Raw genomic sequence first — 20,287 nt, 5'->3', positions numbered from 1 at the left:
AATTTACAATTTTTCATTTACCACAGTGAATAGAGAGTTGGCTGTAGGCCTACTGCAGAATATGCCTATTGTGCTTTCATCTGAAACAAGAGCTTTGCTTACATAGACTTCAATAATCAAACAATTGTCCTCACTAACACAATAATCGGAAAAGTAAATCGCCAAACAGCATTTTCCAATCACGTGAATATGGCCATTCCCTTCACAGTCGAAAGCGACTTCTGTTTACTAGCGTTTAACAAGCGACTTAGTGCTTTGTGAAAATACAAACCTTGAATAACTTTTGTAGTTACTGAAACCATGCAGAAACGAAATTATATTTAGAAAGTAGCCTAGGCATATATGTAAGTAGGCTAGTACGTAAAAAAACAACAACATGTAGGCTAGCCTAGGCCACTTGTTTTGAGACACCACTAGACTTTATTTGGTTTAAGCCTCAGTTGTGGGAGCCTTTAAACCTAGAAAAGTGCTTTGTAAAATTCTCTTTCAGATAACCAGAAAGAAACATGACTTTTGCAACACGACTAAAAATATTATTCTGTCTATGGAAGGTTGCTGTGTGTTGTTGTTGTTTTTTCAAATAGTGAGGCTCCCTCTAGTGGTGTTGCGTGTTAACACGAGAGGAAATCATCAAAAATGTTCACAATGCTACAAGCCTTTATTAATGACACTGCATGCAATAAGAGTAAAAAATACAATTCAGAAACAATGTGATTCTTGAAAACAAACAGGTTCCACAAGATCAACTGTCTGAATTACATAAGCTGAAGTATCCAAAATAAAATAAGCATGCCTGTAATCCCTTTTCCAAAACGACACTTTCCTTCCACATTAATAAGATACAAGTGTGCTAAATCAAAGCAAGGCTCTTCATGCAGCAGTTAAGACAACTTTATGAAGCATGTTTTCTTTCACCTGTTCTTTTAAACCTGTCAATCCTAAAGCCTTCAATCCTGCTTTAATGTGGCACAACTTTAGCACAGATCCATTATGATAAATACGTTTTATCCTTACAAAAATCACTTGTTTGCAATTGCTCCCTGTGTAATCCTCTTTCTTACACCAAATGCTTCAGCCTATTCTGTACATATTTTGCTTTAAAATGTATAGCTCCATTAAAAATGTGTATCTGAAGTATATAAGTGTAAATAAATGAATGAATAAATTCAGCGATTTTTAAATAATATATATATATATTGATTTTTTTGGTTGCAATATTTGCATTTTAAATGGCAATTGTGTTGTCAAGTAATAATAATATATTATGGATCCCCAGTTCCCACCTCCACCCGCGCTGTTTTATTCTCTGGGATCACAGACAGTTAACGTAGCATCCTGAGTTTGCGGTAAAATGACACGGCCATGAGGGCAGCGATGGTGCCCACAACGACGAGGGCAGCCAGAGCAATGCCCAGTCCTACAGACGCCCCGTTACCACTGTCCTTCTGTGCACTGCTCTTGGCTGTAGAGGAATACACGAGACAGCACGTTATTACCAAAATGACTTGATTTCTGGCACTCTTCTGTAAATGAACTGCATTGATGAGGGAGACTTACCTCCTTCATTAGTAGTAGGAGCTGAAAGAAAGAACAATTATGAGTTAATATCTGACTACATTTATGCTTCTTCATTTTTTTTCCATCAGTATAATAAACTATGACAAGAAATCAAGTAGAAGAGAGCCATACGGGTGTCCGCTCGAGTCCTAATAGGTCCTGAGGTGATGAGGGTGGTGTCTGAGAGGCCATCTGTAATTGTCGTTGTCTGTATGTCCCGTCTCTTCCTCCTGCATTGCTGATCAATGAAGAGGGAATGAGGGTTAAACAAAACAGCTGGGCACATTTTTAAGGCAAGCCTTTTTGACTTGTATACATTCCCAGGATATGAATTCTTGATATAAACAATTTAATTTTCACTATACTAAAATGCTAATTCTTGATATTATAGAAATTTAGGAATTAGATGTCTACTAGTAACAATGGCAATTTTTGATATCAGGAATGACATTTCCAATAGTAAAAATTCTTGATATCAACAATGAAGTTGTTCATCCACTCGCAGAAATACGAAATCTTGTAATTGTATTTTCACTAGAATTCACAAGAATTCACATCCTGGGAATGAATAAAAGTCAAAATGGCTTGCCTTACACTTATCTCTATTTGAACATTCTATTCATTCAGTTAAGACCCCCAGCTTGTACCTTGAACTGGGCGCAGGTGCTGGTTTCACAGAGCCTGGTGATGCAGTGGAGGAAGTAGGTGGAAATGGTCTGGTTCTGCTGCTCGGTAAAGCGGAAAGCTGGGAAGCTGAAGCGAGCCTTCTGACTGTTTCCATTCTCCAACATGGTGGTGAACAGATCCTTCGAGCACCTTTTGAGTAAAGGTAAATCTCAAGTATGTTACACACTCTAAGTAAAGCCTGTACAAACAGGGCCCAATGCACTGTTGATAAGAAGGAATTTTTCATATTACGTGTTGTGTTTTGGGGTTTCAAAATCAGATTAAAATGATCTGATAATGTCCTATAGCAGAAAATTTCCAGTAGCTTTTCCGTTTTTTCGAAGGATTTATTTCTTACAGTGCAGGACTAGATGACCAGTGAATTTCCGTGGCTTTGACCAATTGTTTTAAAAAAAATTTTTTGTAAAAAAAACAATTCTAATTATTGAAATATTCTTAAAATGATTAATTTAAAAAATAATAATTTGACAAATATAGATCATCAAAAACATAAAATAATCTATATGTTTAACATGACTTTTTGCCCTTTCTTTTTTTGGACTTACGGGACAAAAAGATTGAAAAAGGTTGAATTGGAGGGTAGGGCTGAGAGAGAGGCATAGCATCGATCCAGCAGAACATGATACCTGTGGAGAAAGAGGACAGAATCAGTCAATTTCTACATAAACTAAGAGGCATTTCTTTGAAGAAACATCAGCAAATGTTACTCACTGTGAAGTCAGGTTTGCTGCTATGACTTGCACATAGATTTTGGTTCTGAGCTCAATGCCCACAGATGGGATAACGAGCGGAGCAGTGTAGTTTACATCCTAGAGGCACAATTAAAATACGGGTTCAGGGCCAGAAAACTGGCGGAGAACAGAAAAAGCTACAGGTTTTGGAAATTGGGAAAAAAAAAATTTTTGTGTGTGTGTGTGTTTGTACGTACTTTGAAGAGCTGCATGCTTAAAGTGCTGATGAAGCTTCCGTTGTTGTCCTTCACTGCAATGGAGGAGGATGACCTGTAGAGGGAGGAAAGGTTCCATTTTACAAGGGCCACATACTTCAACTTTTCTTGGAATCTAACATTTGGTTATAATAATTATTAATTTAAGACTGTCAACAAGCTGCATTTTCAGATGTTTAATACTGTATACACTACTGTTTAAAAGTTTGGAGTCATTTATTGCATTTTGCATTTATTTGATTAAAAAGACATTAAAATTGTAATATTGTGAAATATTATTCAAATTTAAAAGAACTGTTTTCTATTTGAATATACTATATTAAAATTCAATTGATTCCTGTGATGCAAAGCTGATTTTTCATCAGCCATTACTCCAGTCTTCAGTGTCACATGATCCTTCAGAAATCATTCTAATATGCAGATTTGCTGCTCAAGAAACATTTCTTATTATTATCAAGTTTGAGAACAGTTGTTCTGCTTAAGATATTTATGGAAACAATTATACGTTTAAACTAGGATTATCTGATTAATAGAATGTACAAAAGAACAGCATTTATTTGAAATTTAAATCTTTTGTAACATTATTAATCAGTATATAAATACACTTTTGATCAATTGAATGCATCATTACTGAATAAAAGTATGTATGTCAGAATGTATGTGTTTCAGTCCAAAAGTTAAAGTCTATGAACCTTGCTTATGTTTATGTAAATATGTAAACTGGCCTAAGCCTTTTAGCTGATTGAGACAAAAAAAGTCAGACTAAAATGACTAAACTGGGAGACCAAATGGTTTAAGATTTTTTATTTATTTTTATTTCATCAGGATTAATCTATTAAGAGAGTTAAAAGATCTTACACATCAACTTGTGTATTGTTGACCAGGTACTCGAGTGGATATGCACAGGAGTAAAAATACTTCAGCTCAGTGTTGTAGGTCACTGTTCCTAATGTGGGGTCGAAAGATCTGACCACCCCACTGATGTTGACCGTCTGGATGTTAGAGAAGTCCGAGAAGGGACCGGTGCCTGGAGCGCTGGTGGTCTAGAAAGTGAGCCAATAAAATGAAAAAGACTTGCACAGAGAGAACGAAATACAGAGAGTGTTTTGACTACTATTCAACTAAATGATGTTCTTAAAGGGATAGCTCACCCAAAAATGAAAATTCTGTCATCATTTACTCACCCTCAAGTTGTTCCAAACCTGAATGAATTTCTTTGTTCTGCTGAACAGAAAAGATGATATTTTGAAGAATCTCAGTTGATGGGCCCCATTGACTTCCATAGTATTTTCTTTCCCATACTATGGAAGTCAATGGGGACCATCAATTGTTGCATACCCATATTTTTTAAAATATCTTCTTTTGTATTCAGCAGAAGAAAGAAAGTCATAGGTTTGTAACAACTTGAGGGTGAGTGAATGATGACAACATTTTCATTTTTGGGTGAACTATCCCTTTAATGAGAGTAGGAGTAACACTGCCCTCTGTTGGTAACCACAATGGTTTGCTAGCTTGGGCACTTCTCAACTCCTCAGACTGCAAGATCAGTTTGATTTAAACTTTTTTTTTTAATCAGGGAAGGCATCATCAATGCAGTTTAAGATGCAGTAATACTCACGCGGAAGATGCTGCCACAGGCGTCCAATTGTCTAAGCGGAAAGGTGAAGCGCACGACCGGAGGAGTCACAGTTGCATCCAGTGTTCCCCGACACAACGGGTCATTTGCCATTTGATTCAAAATCAACAAGGACTCGTTATAGCCAGTGTAAATGACCGGGCAAACCTGGATTGCCAAATTTATAGATTCAGTCCCACAATACACTGCGATGTCGGTGTACTCTGTAAAACAAAGACAAGTTCCCTGATGTAGGCTATTTCTTATAACACTTATTTTAGTTTGTTTAAAAGCAATTAGCCCACAATAATCATAAGCAGGGTATTACCTGGACGCCTGAGGGAAGCTCCACACTCACTAGAAGTAAGAGCCAGGTGGCCTTGAACCAACGCGCCCAAAATCAAGAGGCCGAGTAGAGCCATGTCAGATCTGCTCTTCATCAATGTCCAAAAATAACCTTCGTATGACTCTCAGCACCCCAGAGAAAATCTTGAAGAGCTCCTGAAGGTATCCTTACTGCTAAAGATTCGTTATCGTCTCAAAGTCCCTGTTGGATTAACTCTGACAGGCTTCAGTTTGTGCTTTATATATATATGTGTGTGTGTGTGTGCAGAAAAAAGTTAGTTTCCGCTGGATTGGACCAAAACAAGGTCATTTGCCATTTGGTATGGTTGTTTGAGTTCTCCAGAACAATTCACTTTTGTGGATAAGGTACCATTACCTTGAGGCAAAACTTGAAACCTTACACATCACCTTTAAAGTTAGACCATAAACAATGACCACTGTCTTTGTCATTTTGTACACCCTGAAACATATCAACATGTAATTTAATGTACTTGGTACAAATTCCTTTGAAGAAGCACACAATAGGTCTCATCTTCTCTTCGGACCTAAAAGTACAAGTCTGTCAGTGTAACCTCTGACCTTTTTGGAGGTTTGTAACCTGAAAGTCTTGATGGACACTGCATGAAATCACACATGATGTTTCATAATAACCTATTTGATGGTTGTGACAATGATTGTCAAAGGGATATGCTGAAGAATTAATTGTGCAACACAATTTTTATGGCGGTTATATCTAAACCTTGGGATACGAAAACGTCAACCAGACGGAAGTGGTTTGAATGCTTTATATAGAATTCGAACCACTTCCATTTGGTCGACGTTTCCGTATCCCAAGGCTTAGATACAACCGCTATAAAAATGATTTTTGTTAATTTGTCTACATGGCTGTTAAACTCTAGTGCAAAGGACACGACTGTGTGATTGTTATTGATGTGGGTAAATTTTCCCTTAAAGGGACAAATAAAGTATTAATTCAGTAAGTTAAGTAAAAGATCATTCTTTGTCCAATGAAAGGCAATGGGGTCCAAAGCAACATGTGACTCTATACTGACTTAGTAATTCTGAATTTTTTCAAACAGTAAAGTTTCCATAAAAATACTAGAGTTTCAAAACGTCAAAAACATTTCTGGATTCTTGTTGATTCTTGAGTCAACAGCGAATGAGGTGAAATCTGTGACTGGCCAATTGGTGGTATAAATTGGGTTGCGTTTAATGTGAAAACGAGGTACAAAAATCACAGAAAAAACCAATGGAATTGTAATATGAACCTGTCAGCTGAGCTACCTGGGAAGGACAACAATTTTCTGATTCGAGTCAAATCAGAGTGCTGGGTGTTGGCCTTCTTCTATTGTCAACGACACAAAACCATGGGAAATGTTACAGACCTCATCATAATATGATGATGGCCTTGACGTAGTCAGTTAAATATGTTAGCTGAGGTCTTTGCTCTTGTTTTGCTAAGATAAGAAGTGAGAGGGGGAAGCACTAGATCAGATATTTTCTGGCTTTTGACTCACTGCAGTAATCCGGGATTATGTTGAAAAATGATGCAGATTGTGGAGATCTACGTTGGCACTGTGTGAATTAAATGGGTGGTTTGTGTCTTTGTTAAATGTCATTTCTTGTGGCTGAATGAAAAAAGGCTGTGCGATTTTAGGTACATAAAGAATATGCTGAAAACGGATAAAAATGCAGATAAATGATCCAAAAAGGAGCAAAATTTGGATAAATGTTTATATTATCACATATAAAAAAATTTCCATTACATGCAGTTGACGAAATCTCAGGTTGTACATATATACAATTTGATTAAAAGAGCTCAAATAAATGTGAAACAGGTTATAATGGCACCTTGAGCAAAAAAACCCACACCATAAAATATACATCTAAAAATAATTTAAACTGTACTATATCCCACAAATCAAAAACAAATGAACAAAATTGTGAAATAAGGTTGGTTACATTTATTTTGTGCTCTGCACTTCAAGACATAAAGGATCACAGACCCTGAAACAGAAAGTAACAAACTGAGGTATTTTGAAATGTACATTTTATACACTAACATTTTGGAGTCAGTAAGATTTTTTTTTAAAGAAGAAAAAATTATACTTTTCTTCAGCAAGGAATTGATCAAAAGTGACAGATACATTTATAATGTTACAAAAGATTTCTTTCAAACAAAGGCTGTTCTATTGAATTTTCTGTTCATCCCAAAAAATATTAAGCAGAATAACTGTTTTCAACATTGATATTATTAGGGACTATTAGATTCATATATTATCAAATAGGGAAACATTTTTGACAAAGCAGCCCAAAGCCAATTTGGGGACATAAGAAAGCAGCACTGAGGATCTGATTAAAATGCAATGATAGGAATATGACCAAATATTGTTGACAGAATTGAATGCACTCATGGTCCAAGAATGAAGGTCATCTGAAGCTGGGGTTCCGGACCCCTGTCAGACTAGAAGGGCTGGGCTTCCTGAGCAGCCTGAGGGAGAGCACGAAGAGGCCCAGGCTCGTCACACCCAGCACAACCAAACCCGATATCAAGGCACTGGTTACAGCATTCAGGTGCTTGGAGGAACTGCTCACTGCAGAAGCACAGAGAGGGGTGAATGGGGGTAAGCAGGGGTTTGTGGGGGTGAATGGGGTTGGGTGGAATGGGGGTCAAAAACACAGACAAGATGTTTCTGTAAATGGCTACCACGGTTGTCATGGAATTTGACACTGGTGTCCATTGTTTCACTGTGAAAACAAAGCTGATGTCTCACAGAAAGGACACAGTGGTGTGTGTGTGGGGGGACGTCTTCTAATGAATAACATTTAGTAGGCTAGTTACACTTTCTTGACCTCCTAAAAAAGAAAATCTTACCGGGTTGCGAGTTGTTGGTTGGAGTTTCATCTGCAGAAAACACACAAGATGTACATAAATAAAGCATACAAGATTTCATGCTTTAAAAGTGCTTTGTGTCTGAATTTTCATGTATTAATCACTTTTTGTTTTGCCAATGTGTGAACAGCTTGTAATGAAACTTAAACTTGTATAAAACGAGACCTTCCCCGACTTCTTAGATTGTCTATGAAAGCCTGTAGATTGATGTTTTATGTGGAGGACTCGGGACGCCGGGAAAATCAAAAGGATGTAACGTTTACACGCTTTAAAGTCTATAGTTTCATCTTAGTTATCATAACAGTGTAATTGTATTTACCTCATCTTTCAACATAATGCCAGTGAATTGTGCCTTGTGCAAATATATCCACATTGCTATAATCAGATGCTTTCTTAACTGCTGTTATTTTTTGTGTTTATTTTGTTATTGAGAGGAAAAAAAAGATACAAAGGTGTAGAAATATGTAAATCTACTTCCAGCATGCACTGTGGCATGACTAATTAACTAGGTTGCATGGTTTTACTGTTTGGTTACACCATGTTATTGATTTTGTTGTCCTGCTTAGAAAAAATATCTATTGATTGTTGGTATTATCATTCCTTGTGTACCAAATGTTGAGGTCTGTGAGACTGTCTGCATCTCTTGTGTCTCAGACATATATTATAAGCCGATGTTGTCTCACAGAAATGAAAATATATGCTTTATATGACTTTGAAATATTACAATTCAATTTAACTTTTAAAGTCTTTTTTTTCTTTATTTATACCTCAGCCAGGACATTAAATAATGTTACAAAATATTTCTATTTCAAATAAACGCTGAACTTTCTATTCATCAAAGAATCCTGAAAAAAATGTATCACAGTCCCAGAAAAATATTAAGCAGCACAATAATTTACTAACTTTTATACCATTAATAGTTACATTTACTTATAACAATAACAAAAACTTAGAAAGTAAGTAAATCTTATTTTTTCAGTGCACTGAAAAAAACAATAAGTAAAATTTACTACATTTTTCTTTGGCAAGTTTTTGAACAAATATTTTTAAAGTAAATTTCACACGCATATTTTTTAAGTAAATTTCACATATGGAATTAAGTAAACTCTACTTAACTAAGTTAAGTGAAAGTAACAAAGAAAATAAGTCATTTTAACTTGGCTAGTAAAAGGTTGAGTAATACTTATTTAGTTGAAGTTTCCTTTGCAATATATTTCACTTGAACAATATAATATTGAGTTAAGTATGATGTTAAGGGTCATGTGAACGCAGAGACCTCAATACTTGGTAGACAATACACAATGACGGTAACATTTGATGGGTCGTTTGAATGTGTAATTTTGAGTAGAAAATGAACTCCAAATGTCACAAAATGGCACGTTACTAATCCTATCAAACAAAAGCAATGATGAAACAGTGTAAATACAGTTTGAAAACAGTGAAAAATCAACCTCATTAATTATTCAAGGCCCAGTGCATGATGGGAACACCAGTATCAGAAAAGTAATTTTACTTAATTTTATAACGTTGATATTTACGCTTTCATTTCTACACGCTTGAATTGAGTACTAATATAGAATTTACTTAATTGTTTTTTAACTCTTGCCTGAACTAACTTTTTCATGTAAATTACATCGTTTTTTTTCGGTAGTATTTACTTTACCACAAAATCATTTTTATCAGTGTGCATGAAACAGACTATAAAGCTGAGATTGAGGGCTCTTACCACTCCTAGTGATTATGGGACCTGCGGTTATGACGGCATCCCCTGAGGATGAACCTGATACTGCATGTTCATCCACAGTGTCTCTCCTCCTGCGATTTCCACAGATCTGCCATGAGAGGTATTACAGTCAGTGCTCTCATTCAGTTAAGACACCTAAAATACATTATTAACCATCAAATATTTCAGCATTAAGACTGTTTACCGGCAATAGTATCCCACAGTCATCTGCTCGACACAGCTTTGTGACACAATGCAGAAACACAGTGGACATCTTCTGGTTCTTATGTTTCACAAAACGGAAGACTTCAAATGCAAAGCGGCCCATTTGACTTTTTCCATTCTCAAAAACAGTTGTCTGTGGATCCTTGTAGCACCTATTTAAACCCCCGCCACCAAAAATAAGGCCTCTTTAAACATCAGATCTGCTGATAAACTGATTATCTTCAGTCATACCCAAACAAACACTAACGCGCACACACTCATACACACACAAATCATTTCCTCTAAAAGGCCTTTGTGCATTGAATTGTAGTCAGTTGAGCAGGTAATGAGGACTCACCGAGTTAATGCGCACATAATTTCAGAAAATACTAAATTACCCAAAGAAAAGGTCATAGCGTATCTCATCATTAGGGTTCCCAGAGGGGGTGGCGTAACAGTGATCCATCAGAACATTCCACCTGTGGGGAAAACACAGACATTTCTGCTATTAATGGGAATTGAATCTCTAATCTCAAGAAGTAAAAAGAATGAGTTAATAGGGGCTCATGATCTGAATAGTTACCCAAGAAGAGAATATTTCTCACAATTCATTTTTCCTCACAAAATCTCACACTTACTTATACTAGTAATATGTCACAATTTATTCTAGTAACCTGTCTTTACATAAGATAACTAAAACATTATGATATGAAATAATTGTAAAAAAATAAAAATAAATTAATAGTGTTTTAAAAACATAATAGTTCTCTCCATGATATACCTCCTGTCCAGATTTGTAGCTTTAACTGCTGCAAACACACGAGTTTTCAAGGACAGGCCAGACATCGGTATAGAGATCAACTGACTGAATGTTGAATCCTGTAAAAGATGAGAAAGAAAATTAGCTATACTGTAATGGCGGTCTAAGCCATTCTTCAATACACAAACATGCCATTTTAACGTTTTAATTGAACTTTGAGAACTACAAACACATTTCTGTACACGTTTACAATATGAAAGGGAAAATAATAGATCCTAAGGGGAAATTGTTTATACTCTTTAGTCAAATATCATAATTTAATTTTTTATAGTTTCATTAATCTTTAGTATACAATTATAAACATTAAAAATGGAAATAAATACAGTTTAATAAAAGAATAATTTATTTTAAAAAGTTGTAACAGCTAATTAACTGTGATCTCATGAAAATATAGTTTTGGAACAACAAATGTATGATAAATATTTATAAATATACTTTAAAATGTATTTTATTTTATGATCTACAGAGATCACTCACATTGTAAAGCACCAAACTGAGTGTGCTCAGGAAAGTGCCATTGTTGTCTTTCACTGATATTGCAGCGGATGAGCTGGTAAAGGAGGATGAGATCAGAACAAGACATTATCACTGTGTATTCACTGCAGAAAATATCAGCAAATCACTTATTACTTGGATTTAAATAGTTGTAGAACCATAGAAGAGAGAAGTGGGTTGTCACGTCAGAAATAACTAACTCACGATGCCAGCTGGCTGTTGTTGAGCAGGTACTCCAGAGGATAACTACAGCTGAATTTATACTGTAAACCTGGCAGGTAACTGATGACAGTCGGAGGGTCTGGGGTGTCAATGTAGCCCGATATATTCCCCATCTGCACCATAGAGATGTTCCCATAAGCATTGAAACCTTGAGTTGTAGAAACCTGAACACAGATAGATTAAAATATGTTACCTAAATGTAAATCTTATTTTCACTATAGGAAAATCTAATTGTTTTGTTCTTAAGGTTAAAAATTAGGCCCGGTTTCACAGACAGGGCTTAGATTAAGCCAGGATTAGGCCTTCGATTAGGACATTAAAATAGCTTTTATAAACATGCCTTAGAAAAGTGTGAGACAAAACAATGGCACTGACCTATTTTAAGATATATCAGTGCAAGATCCTTTCAGTTAAAACAGCTCAAACATGCATTTTAGTCTGGGACTAATCTTAAGTCTTGTCTGTGAAACCACGGGTTAAAGTCCCAGATCAGTTATGTTATGTTCAAATCCCGGACGAGGCCCCATTTGTTGCATCCCTTTTGAGCTATGGGACGCAACATATGTAATACAGTATTAAAACAAACAGAATAGCTTGGGCAAAGGTGAAGCTGGTGGTAGTTCAGATACACAGTTCAATGGTATTGCATAATTAATTATACACCATATCCAAACCCCACAATGATACCGTGATAAATGTGTAAGTGAATGTATCCCTTACCACCAGCGTGTTCCCACAGGACTCCAGTGTGCTCAGGCTGATACTGAAGAGCACTGCTGTGGGGAAAGTGTTGTTGTTTATGAAGCCTCGGCAATGGACTTCTCCATGACGTCCGTTCAGTGCCAGGTCGGCATCAGTGTATCCAGAGTACAGCACAGGACAGAGGTTAATCTTTAGTGTGATTGTCTGAACACCACAGTATACACTGATATCTCTGTCGCCTTGAGGGAAAGACAACACAACACGTAAATGATATGGCATCTCCACAGTGGGGTGTATTATTATGTTATCAGCATGACAATTTAAGTGCATAGAATAACTATGAATTTAAAAAAATTATTGTATTTTGCTTTAATGACAAACTCCATGAACTCCACAAGCAAGAACATCTCTGACCTTTTGGAGCTAGAAATACTTATTAATTTTACATCATAACATTTCTTTGTTATACATTTTTCAAAATCCTAAAATGTCCAGGTTTAAATGAAATTGTAAATCCCAGATTTCCAGTGCAGAATCCATCTTTTGGACCCCACTATATAAAATAAAAATGTCTCTAATATAAGGCATTAATAAACAAATTATTCATATAGAACAATAAATTGTTGTTATTGTTTAAAATAAATAATTATGTACTATTTAAAAGTGATTTATGGGATCAGTAAGATTTTTTTTTCTTTTTGAAAAAAAGCTCATCATGGCTGAATAAAAAAATACAGTAGTATACAGTAATATTGTGAAATATTATTACAATGTAAAATGTAATTTATTCCTTTGATGGCAAAGCTGAATTTTCAGCATCATTACCCCAGTCTTCAGTGTCACATGATCCTTCAGAAATCATTCTAATATGCTGATTATTATTATCAAATGATATACAAATGACTTTTTCAAAATAATTTTTTTTTTGTAACATAATAAATGTCTTTATTGTCAACTTTCGAACAATTTAATGCATCCTTACTGAATAAAAGTATTAATTTCTTTACTGACCCTAAACTTCTGAAATCTTACTGACCCCAAACTTTTTAACAGTAGTGTATTATTGTTTACATTCTGCAACATATAAATTCTGACTCTAAATTTCTTACCAGGGAATCTGCTGTGGTGGTTTGGATCACAGTTGAATCCATTGAATTGTGTAAAAGCTAAACGAATCCCACCGAAAAGTAGAAGAGGAACACATATCCACTCCATTTCAACACCTGGAAAGGAAGGAAAACAGAAATTTTTCTGCCATAGCATAACTATAATGACTGGAATAACAGTAATGTTTATTGTCTTAACAATCTAATAGCATAAAGTGTTGAGATCCCCCATTACCTCAGTCCCCTGATGCAGGTGAGCTGCGCTCCATGCGTTTCGGCCTGCTGCCGGTGAGTGAATGGGCAGCCTGGCATCTCCACAGGGCCGCCCGCACCACGGGCCTCTACTGCAGCCAAAACAATGAGCCATTATCAGAAGCCTTAAACAAAAAGAGCTGTCCTGGACAACATGGGAAAATCCATCACAATCTCAATGCGCTGAACAAATCTTTTTTATGGAGGCAGAAACATGAGCCGCTTTTACGATTTCCCACTCGTCTCCTCATGGCTTGGTCTGCCTCTGTCATCGCTCAATAATGTCTGAACTCAGTGTGGGACTGAAGGCAGGAATTATGTTTTCATCGGCGGCTGAAGTGACTAAAGGGCCTATTCTCTCTGTCAGTCCATCAGGGTTGATAGCGAGTGTGCTGTTATTGTCACTCTGGCCTCCCGGTTCCTCGCACTTCACTCAACCAGACACACTGATGCACTAAATGAAGATACAATCACAAACTGCCCATTTTTTTACATTAAATAATACAGCTAATGGATAACAGCTACCATGTCTAATACTCTAATTTAATCAGTTCATATTTAACTAACAGTGAGATGTGTTCAAATGTACTAAAATGCAGTAATAATTCTTTTTTTTAATTCTTTTTTCTGAATAAAAGCATTAATGTCTTTCACAAAAACATACAAACTAAAATCTTACTGACCACAAACCTTAGAACAGTAGTTTATTGTTTGCATGCAAGTTGTTAAAATATATGCTCTAATTACAAATTGCAAATGTTCATGTCACTTACAGTGTAAGCCTTAGATTATTTATTTTTTGTCTGGAATCCTAAATAATATAATAATACAATTTATAATAAAAAAAGGCCCCAATGATTTCCTAGAATGCTGTGACAATTAATAATATTTATTTAATTAATAATTTATAATATAATATGACCACAATATGATTTCCCTTATTACGCTGATCTCAAATGAATGTGGTTAGAAAAAAATTTAGCAATAATTGTGACCAGCCTAGGCCCTATTCAATTTGTTGAGATGCTAATTGTCACAAAAAGGTTTCAATAATTTCAGGGGATGGATGGACTATAGCTGCATATTATGAAGAATCTTGCACTTATTAGGCCGTGCTGAAATCAAATATATTTGACAGGGCTACTATTCCAGGCAAAATGGGATCAAATGGCCCTTTTAACCTGAAATGAAGAATAAATCCTGAAACCACAACCATCTACTGTACATTACAACACCCGCCCATGAAATGACCCAGATGTACAGTAGTGAGGAGACCATATACTCTGATTCATCCTGAAGGATTAGATGACATTCTATTGTTTTTAGTGATTGATGTTCTGAGCAGCTGGTAATGTCAGAACTGAGAGGACACAGTAGCCTATATTCTCATACAATCATTTGTAGTGTCTAGGTTTATCATTTAATCGTTCTCTGAGTTAAAATCGCAAAGTTACATATTTACACAGCACAGGTGTATATATAATAAGAATATACAGCGCACACAGTATAATAACTCATGCAGTTCACATCCTCTTCAGAGACATTTATATTATACTCAGATCAACCAGATAAACATCATCTAATTTGATGTATTGCATATAATGGCATAGCAATTCATTTCTTCTGAGCCAATAACCAATGCTTATTATTATCCCCATTCATTTTACACAAATAAAGATGTGTAACCATCAAATCAAGAAATAGATTGCTACTAATTCACTTATTGAGTTTTAATACAACTTCTGTTATGTCATGACAACTCTGAGTGTTTGGAATGGTAATCGATGACAACGTTGATATGTTTGTTCTTGGCAGAATAGATCTGCTACGCTGCTGTTGGTTATTGCTGCTGCTGCAGAGAAAGTATACTGGACTTGGTACTGCCAATATACACGATACGCTGCTGTGAGCAAGAAAGACATGCTGCTGCTGTACAATATAGCATACACGGATTGCCCGTAGTAGAACTTTAGAGGTGGAGCTGGGGAAGGTGGAGGGTTTCTGAAAGTGCCCTGCAACTGCTACAGCAAATGCTGACCAGTATTTGAAGGCTGAGCAGCGATCTCATTGGCTACTGATACAGCAGGAACCAATCAGCTGTGCCCTATATAGAGAATAATATGATTGCAAGCAGATTGAGTTAAGGAGCTAACAGCCTGAACCATCTAGAGTTTCATGACAGAACTTTGTTTTTATTACTGATAAACTTTTATATTGAATAGCCTTAAGCCTGGCATTGATGGTCCCATGAAAAACCTTTAACATGGAAGCTTTTCAAGGGACAAAAGGGGAAAAAAGGTTCAATGGGGTTCTTTATAGAACCGGTTCTTGACTCAATTTTAAAGAACCCTTTATGCCAAAAAGGATCAATATAAAGAGAAATGTCTTAAATGATTGCATAATACTTTCATGTTTAACAGGTTATTTAATTTTTTTTTATAGTAATAAAGTACGTTTACAAGTTGTTTAATTCATAGTTTAATTAAAATAAAAAATAATTAAAACAAAATTGATTAATTAGAGCTAAATCCATGACATGATGGAATCCCTAAAATGTTCTAGCCTATATAAAGCGCCTGACAGGTTCTATATAACCTTAACCTTTTCTTCTAAGAGTGTAGATTAGAACTTTTTTGTCCTCTTCATCTTTTTTGATACCTAGGCTATGTTATTGTTTTTTTCTTATTATGTTTTATGGTGGTATAGTGCTGTTTTATATACATACTGAGCTATTTGCGTTCATTTACATTTACATTTATGCATTTGGCAGACGCTTTTATCCATAGCGACTACATTGCATTTCAAGGTTTACATTCTTATCAGTTCCTTTTTGTTTTGACTTTTTATTTTATTTTATATAATGTAAATTCAATAAACATAATTATGAAAAAAAGAGTATAGATCATGAAAATGTTCTCCACACAAAATAAAAATGGTTCTTTTAAGAACTGTTCACTGAAAAGAGACTTTGAGGTACCAAAAACATTGCTGTAAAAACCCCATTTTGGAACCTTTATTTTAAAGTTATAGGGTATTTCTATTTTTTAAAGTTATGTACACTATACTTACTTGGCCCACTCACCCAGAGTGAAAACTATCTGAAACAACTGATAGTAAGGGACTTTCATTCAGTTTATGTTTGTATTAAAATGATAATAGAAATGTGACTAAAGTTTCAAAGGAGGACAAGAGATGCAGCTAACATTTCAGGTCATCCAAGCTCACTGATGTTGGACCCTTCTATATTTTACAATATTGTTTTGTTTTCTGAAGAAAAAGTAGGGTATTTGTTTATTAAAGGTATAGAACAGTTTTATTTGTTAAGATGCTTGTATATTAAATCACAAAATATTTCTCAACAAGAGCGGAAAAGCATGAGTGTAGGCTGCTAAACATTTTCATAAATTAAAGAGGAAACGGAATGTGATTTTATTTAAATTAAATGTAAATTTATGTAATTAAATTATTTCAATTTAAGTCATCAGCTGCTCATTGTTCAGAAGGAAAGAAAATAAGAACTGTTTTGTTGTTCCGTGGGCTATATGATTAAAACTCATTGGTTTAGTCATTTAAAAAAACGTTTCATAGATCACGATGTATTAAACTAATTATAGTTTAATAATTAATAATAAGGCCTAATCATAGGCCTATGTTTTTTTATCTCTCACATAAAAGGGAGAGAAAATGATCTTCAAATGTTGCATCACAGGCGCATCTCCGGTGCCATCGGCATAATGCTTCGACCGCGCCCTCTAGTGTTCAGATCAGGCTTAGGGATAGTTCACCTAAAAATGAAATTTCTGTCATCGTTTACTACCCTCAAGTTGTTCCAAACCTGGGAAATTGGGAAAATACTATGGAAGCCAATGGGGTTCATCAACTGTTTGGTTACCAACATTCTTCAAAATATCTTCTTTTGTGTTCAGCAGAAGAAAGAAATTCATACAGGTTTGGAACAACTTGAGAGTAAATGATACATAGCCCAAACATGCAAACCCATCTTTTAACTGAACTACTTTATTATTTAGAAGATGAAATACTGCAATAATCGATTCAGGTGTTTAACTCAATTTAGTTAATCAAAGTTCACATTGCTATTACAGAAAATTAACAAAATCCTCTTTGAAATAAAAATAATGATCACTACATTTTCAACATTCTTAGCCATTTCATTTGATTTTTTCCTCTTCATTTTGTCAAATGTTATAACATTACATTATCCCTCACCACCATTAAAACCACACACTATATAACGCAAGCTGAGGACATTAATCGTATAAAATATAAAACAAAGTAGAAAGAAGGCCTATACACACACACACACACACACACACACACACACACACACACACACACACACACACACACACACACACACACACACACACACACACACACACACACACACACACACACACACACACACACACACACACACACACACACACACTGTAAAAAGTGATCAGTTGACTTAACTTAAAAAAAATCGAGGAAACCTGTTGCCTTAAAATTATTAAGTAAATCATTTTCATGCTTAATCGAAAAAATTAAGTAATGTGGAATTGTCAAGTTCACATAACTTAATTTTTTCAATTAAGCATTAAGTTTATTTACTTAATAAATTTAAGGCAACTGTTTTACTAAAAGAACTGAACACTTTTTACAGTGTACATGTATGTATGTGTATATATATATATATATATATATATATATATATATATATATATATACACACAGTATATATATATAATATATATATATCACGGGCTGGGCAAAAAAAAATTTTTTTTCGATTAACTAAAATGTGGTCGATTCAAAATCGATTCTCAAAGGCCACAAATTGATTTTTTCCCATATTTATTTACCTATCACCCAAAAGCCAGTATTAGTTTTCCTACACTGTTCATAAGCTTGCAGCCTCCAAGTTACAGCTAATGCTGAGAGATGTTATGTTGTTTTATCTTAAACATAAAGTAACCTGATCCTGTTTGATCAAAGCACACGACTGTTCTGACTGATCCAGTTTTCAGCATACATTTTTCATATCGCATAAAAATCCTGTCTATTCATTGTATGCATTTGAAATATACAGATGGGTTCTGTTTTAATGTACCCAAGTGTATCTAAAATAAAAAGAGTTTAATATACAGGTTTGTGGCTCTTAATTTCTTTTATTAATTAACCACTTGTAAACTTATGTTCACTGTTATTTTTGATAAATATAGGATTTGTATTAAATCTATATTCATTGAGTCGAATCGAGAATTGAATCGGGAATCGAAATCGAATTTAGAATCGAATTTAGAATCGAAATCGAATCGAATTGGAACATCTGAAACGACACCCAGCCCTAGTTGTGGCATAGGTTCAAAAAGGTGCTGGAAACATTCCTCAGAGATTTTGATCCATATTAACATGACAGCATAAAGCAGTTGCTGCAGATTTGTCAGCTGAGCATCCATGATGTGAATCTCCATTTCCACAACATCTGTGGAGGCCATTCGAGTACAGTGAACTTTTGTCATGTTCAAAAAAAATTAGTTTACACCAAATTCTGACCCTACCATCTAAATGAGACTCATCAGACCAGTTAACGTTTTTTTTTTCAATGTTATTGTCCAATTTTGGTGGGCCCTTGTACATTTTAGCCTCAGTTTTCTGTATAGCTGTCAGGAGTGGCACCCGGTGTGTTCGTCTGCTGCTGTCCATCTGCTTCAAGGTTCGATGTGTTGTGCGTTCAGAGATTATCTTCTGCATTCCTCGGTTGTAACAAGTGATTATTTGAGTTCTTTCTATCAGCTTGAACCAGTCATGATCAGAGGTCAGTGGCCATTCTCCTCTGACCTCTGGCATCAACAAGGCATTTCCACCCACAGAACTGGTGCTCAATAGATATTTTCTCTTTTTCAAATCATTCTCTGTAAACCCAAGAGATGGTTGTGCGTGAAAGTCACAGTCGATCAACAGTTTCTAAAAATAAACAGACCAGCCCGGCTGGCACTAACAACCATGTGCACTTTCAAAGTCACATAAATCACCTTTCTTCTCCATTTAGATGCTCAGTTTGAACTTCTGCAGATCGTCTTGAGCATATATACATGCCTAAATGCATTGAGTTGCTGTTACATGTCAGATGTTTGTGTTAACAAGCAGTTGAACAGGTGTACCTAATAAAGTGGCCAGTGAGTGAGTGAGTGTGTGTGTGTATATATATATAAATAAATAAATAAATATCTACTAAATTTGTGTATTTGGTCATGTTAATAACTGTAGCCTATGTCTGAGCCTCGTCACAAGTATTTCTATCCCAATTTTTCCCCGGTGTTAATTGTGCAAATGACAAATAAAGCCTCTTGACTTGACTCTTGACATACGTATGTTTGCATATACATACACACACGCATACACAATTATTATATGTAGGTTTCATATTTCACCTGCTATGAGTGACGTCAATATGCATATCGATTTTTCAGGAATATTTGATATAATTTGGTGTTTTAGTGACCCACTGTAAGTGATAACACATTTTGCGAGAAAATGGAAGAAGCAAAAATATATATAAAATGACACACACACACACACACACACACACACACACACACACACGCTAACACCCTATATTCGAATTCCGAACCACACCTGAAAGGACTGCCAGTGCCTTCAAAATTGCATGTTTCAGCCAGAAAAAAGGAAACATGTTAATACAAATTGTGCAAA

At 35.3% G+C, this 20,287-nt stretch overlaps 2 protein-coding genes across 2 annotated transcripts; both read right to left on the bottom strand.

Annotated features, from left to right (window-relative positions):
• Window positions 1–653: 653 nt before the first annotated feature.
• On the bottom strand, window positions 654–5,292 carry LOC309507157 (zona pellucida-like domain-containing protein 1). The gene is made up of 10 exons (XM_082181272.1): window positions 5,134–5,292; window positions 4,809–5,029; window positions 4,049–4,233; window positions 3,173–3,245; window positions 2,956–3,053; window positions 2,790–2,870; window positions 2,205–2,373; window positions 1,690–1,795; window positions 1,558–1,578; window positions 654–1,462 (listed from the first exon to the last, which is right to left on the bottom strand). The coding sequence occupies exons 1-10, from the start codon at window positions 5,243–5,245 to the stop codon at window positions 1,323–1,325; spliced, it is 1,206 nt and encodes a 401-aa protein (XP_082037398.1). The 5' UTR covers window positions 5,246–5,292; the 3' UTR covers window positions 654–1,322.
• Window positions 5,293–6,922: 1,630 nt separating this feature from the next.
• zpld1b (zona pellucida-like domain containing 1b) lies at window positions 6,923–20,279 on the bottom strand. Its single transcript, XM_082179057.1, has 12 exons — window positions 20,210–20,279; window positions 13,551–14,021; window positions 13,319–13,432; window positions 12,228–12,448; window positions 11,490–11,671; window positions 11,268–11,340; window positions 10,752–10,849; window positions 10,369–10,449; window positions 9,972–10,143; window positions 9,770–9,875; window positions 8,026–8,055; window positions 6,923–7,744 (listed from the first exon to the last, which is right to left on the bottom strand). The coding sequence occupies exons 3-12, from the start codon at window positions 13,422–13,424 to the stop codon at window positions 7,581–7,583; spliced, it is 1,233 nt and encodes a 410-aa protein (XP_082035183.1). The 5' UTR covers window positions 13,425–13,432; window positions 13,551–14,021; window positions 20,210–20,279; the 3' UTR covers window positions 6,923–7,580.
• Window positions 20,280–20,287: the final 8 nt, after the last annotated feature.

Source organism: Leuciscus leuciscus (genome assembly GCF_965113295.1).
Source record: "Leuciscus leuciscus genome assembly, chromosome: 9".
Taxonomy (NCBI): Eukaryota; Metazoa; Chordata; class Actinopteri; order Cypriniformes; family Leuciscidae; genus Leuciscus; species Leuciscus leuciscus.
This window is presented reverse-complemented; position numbering and strand designations above follow the sequence as displayed.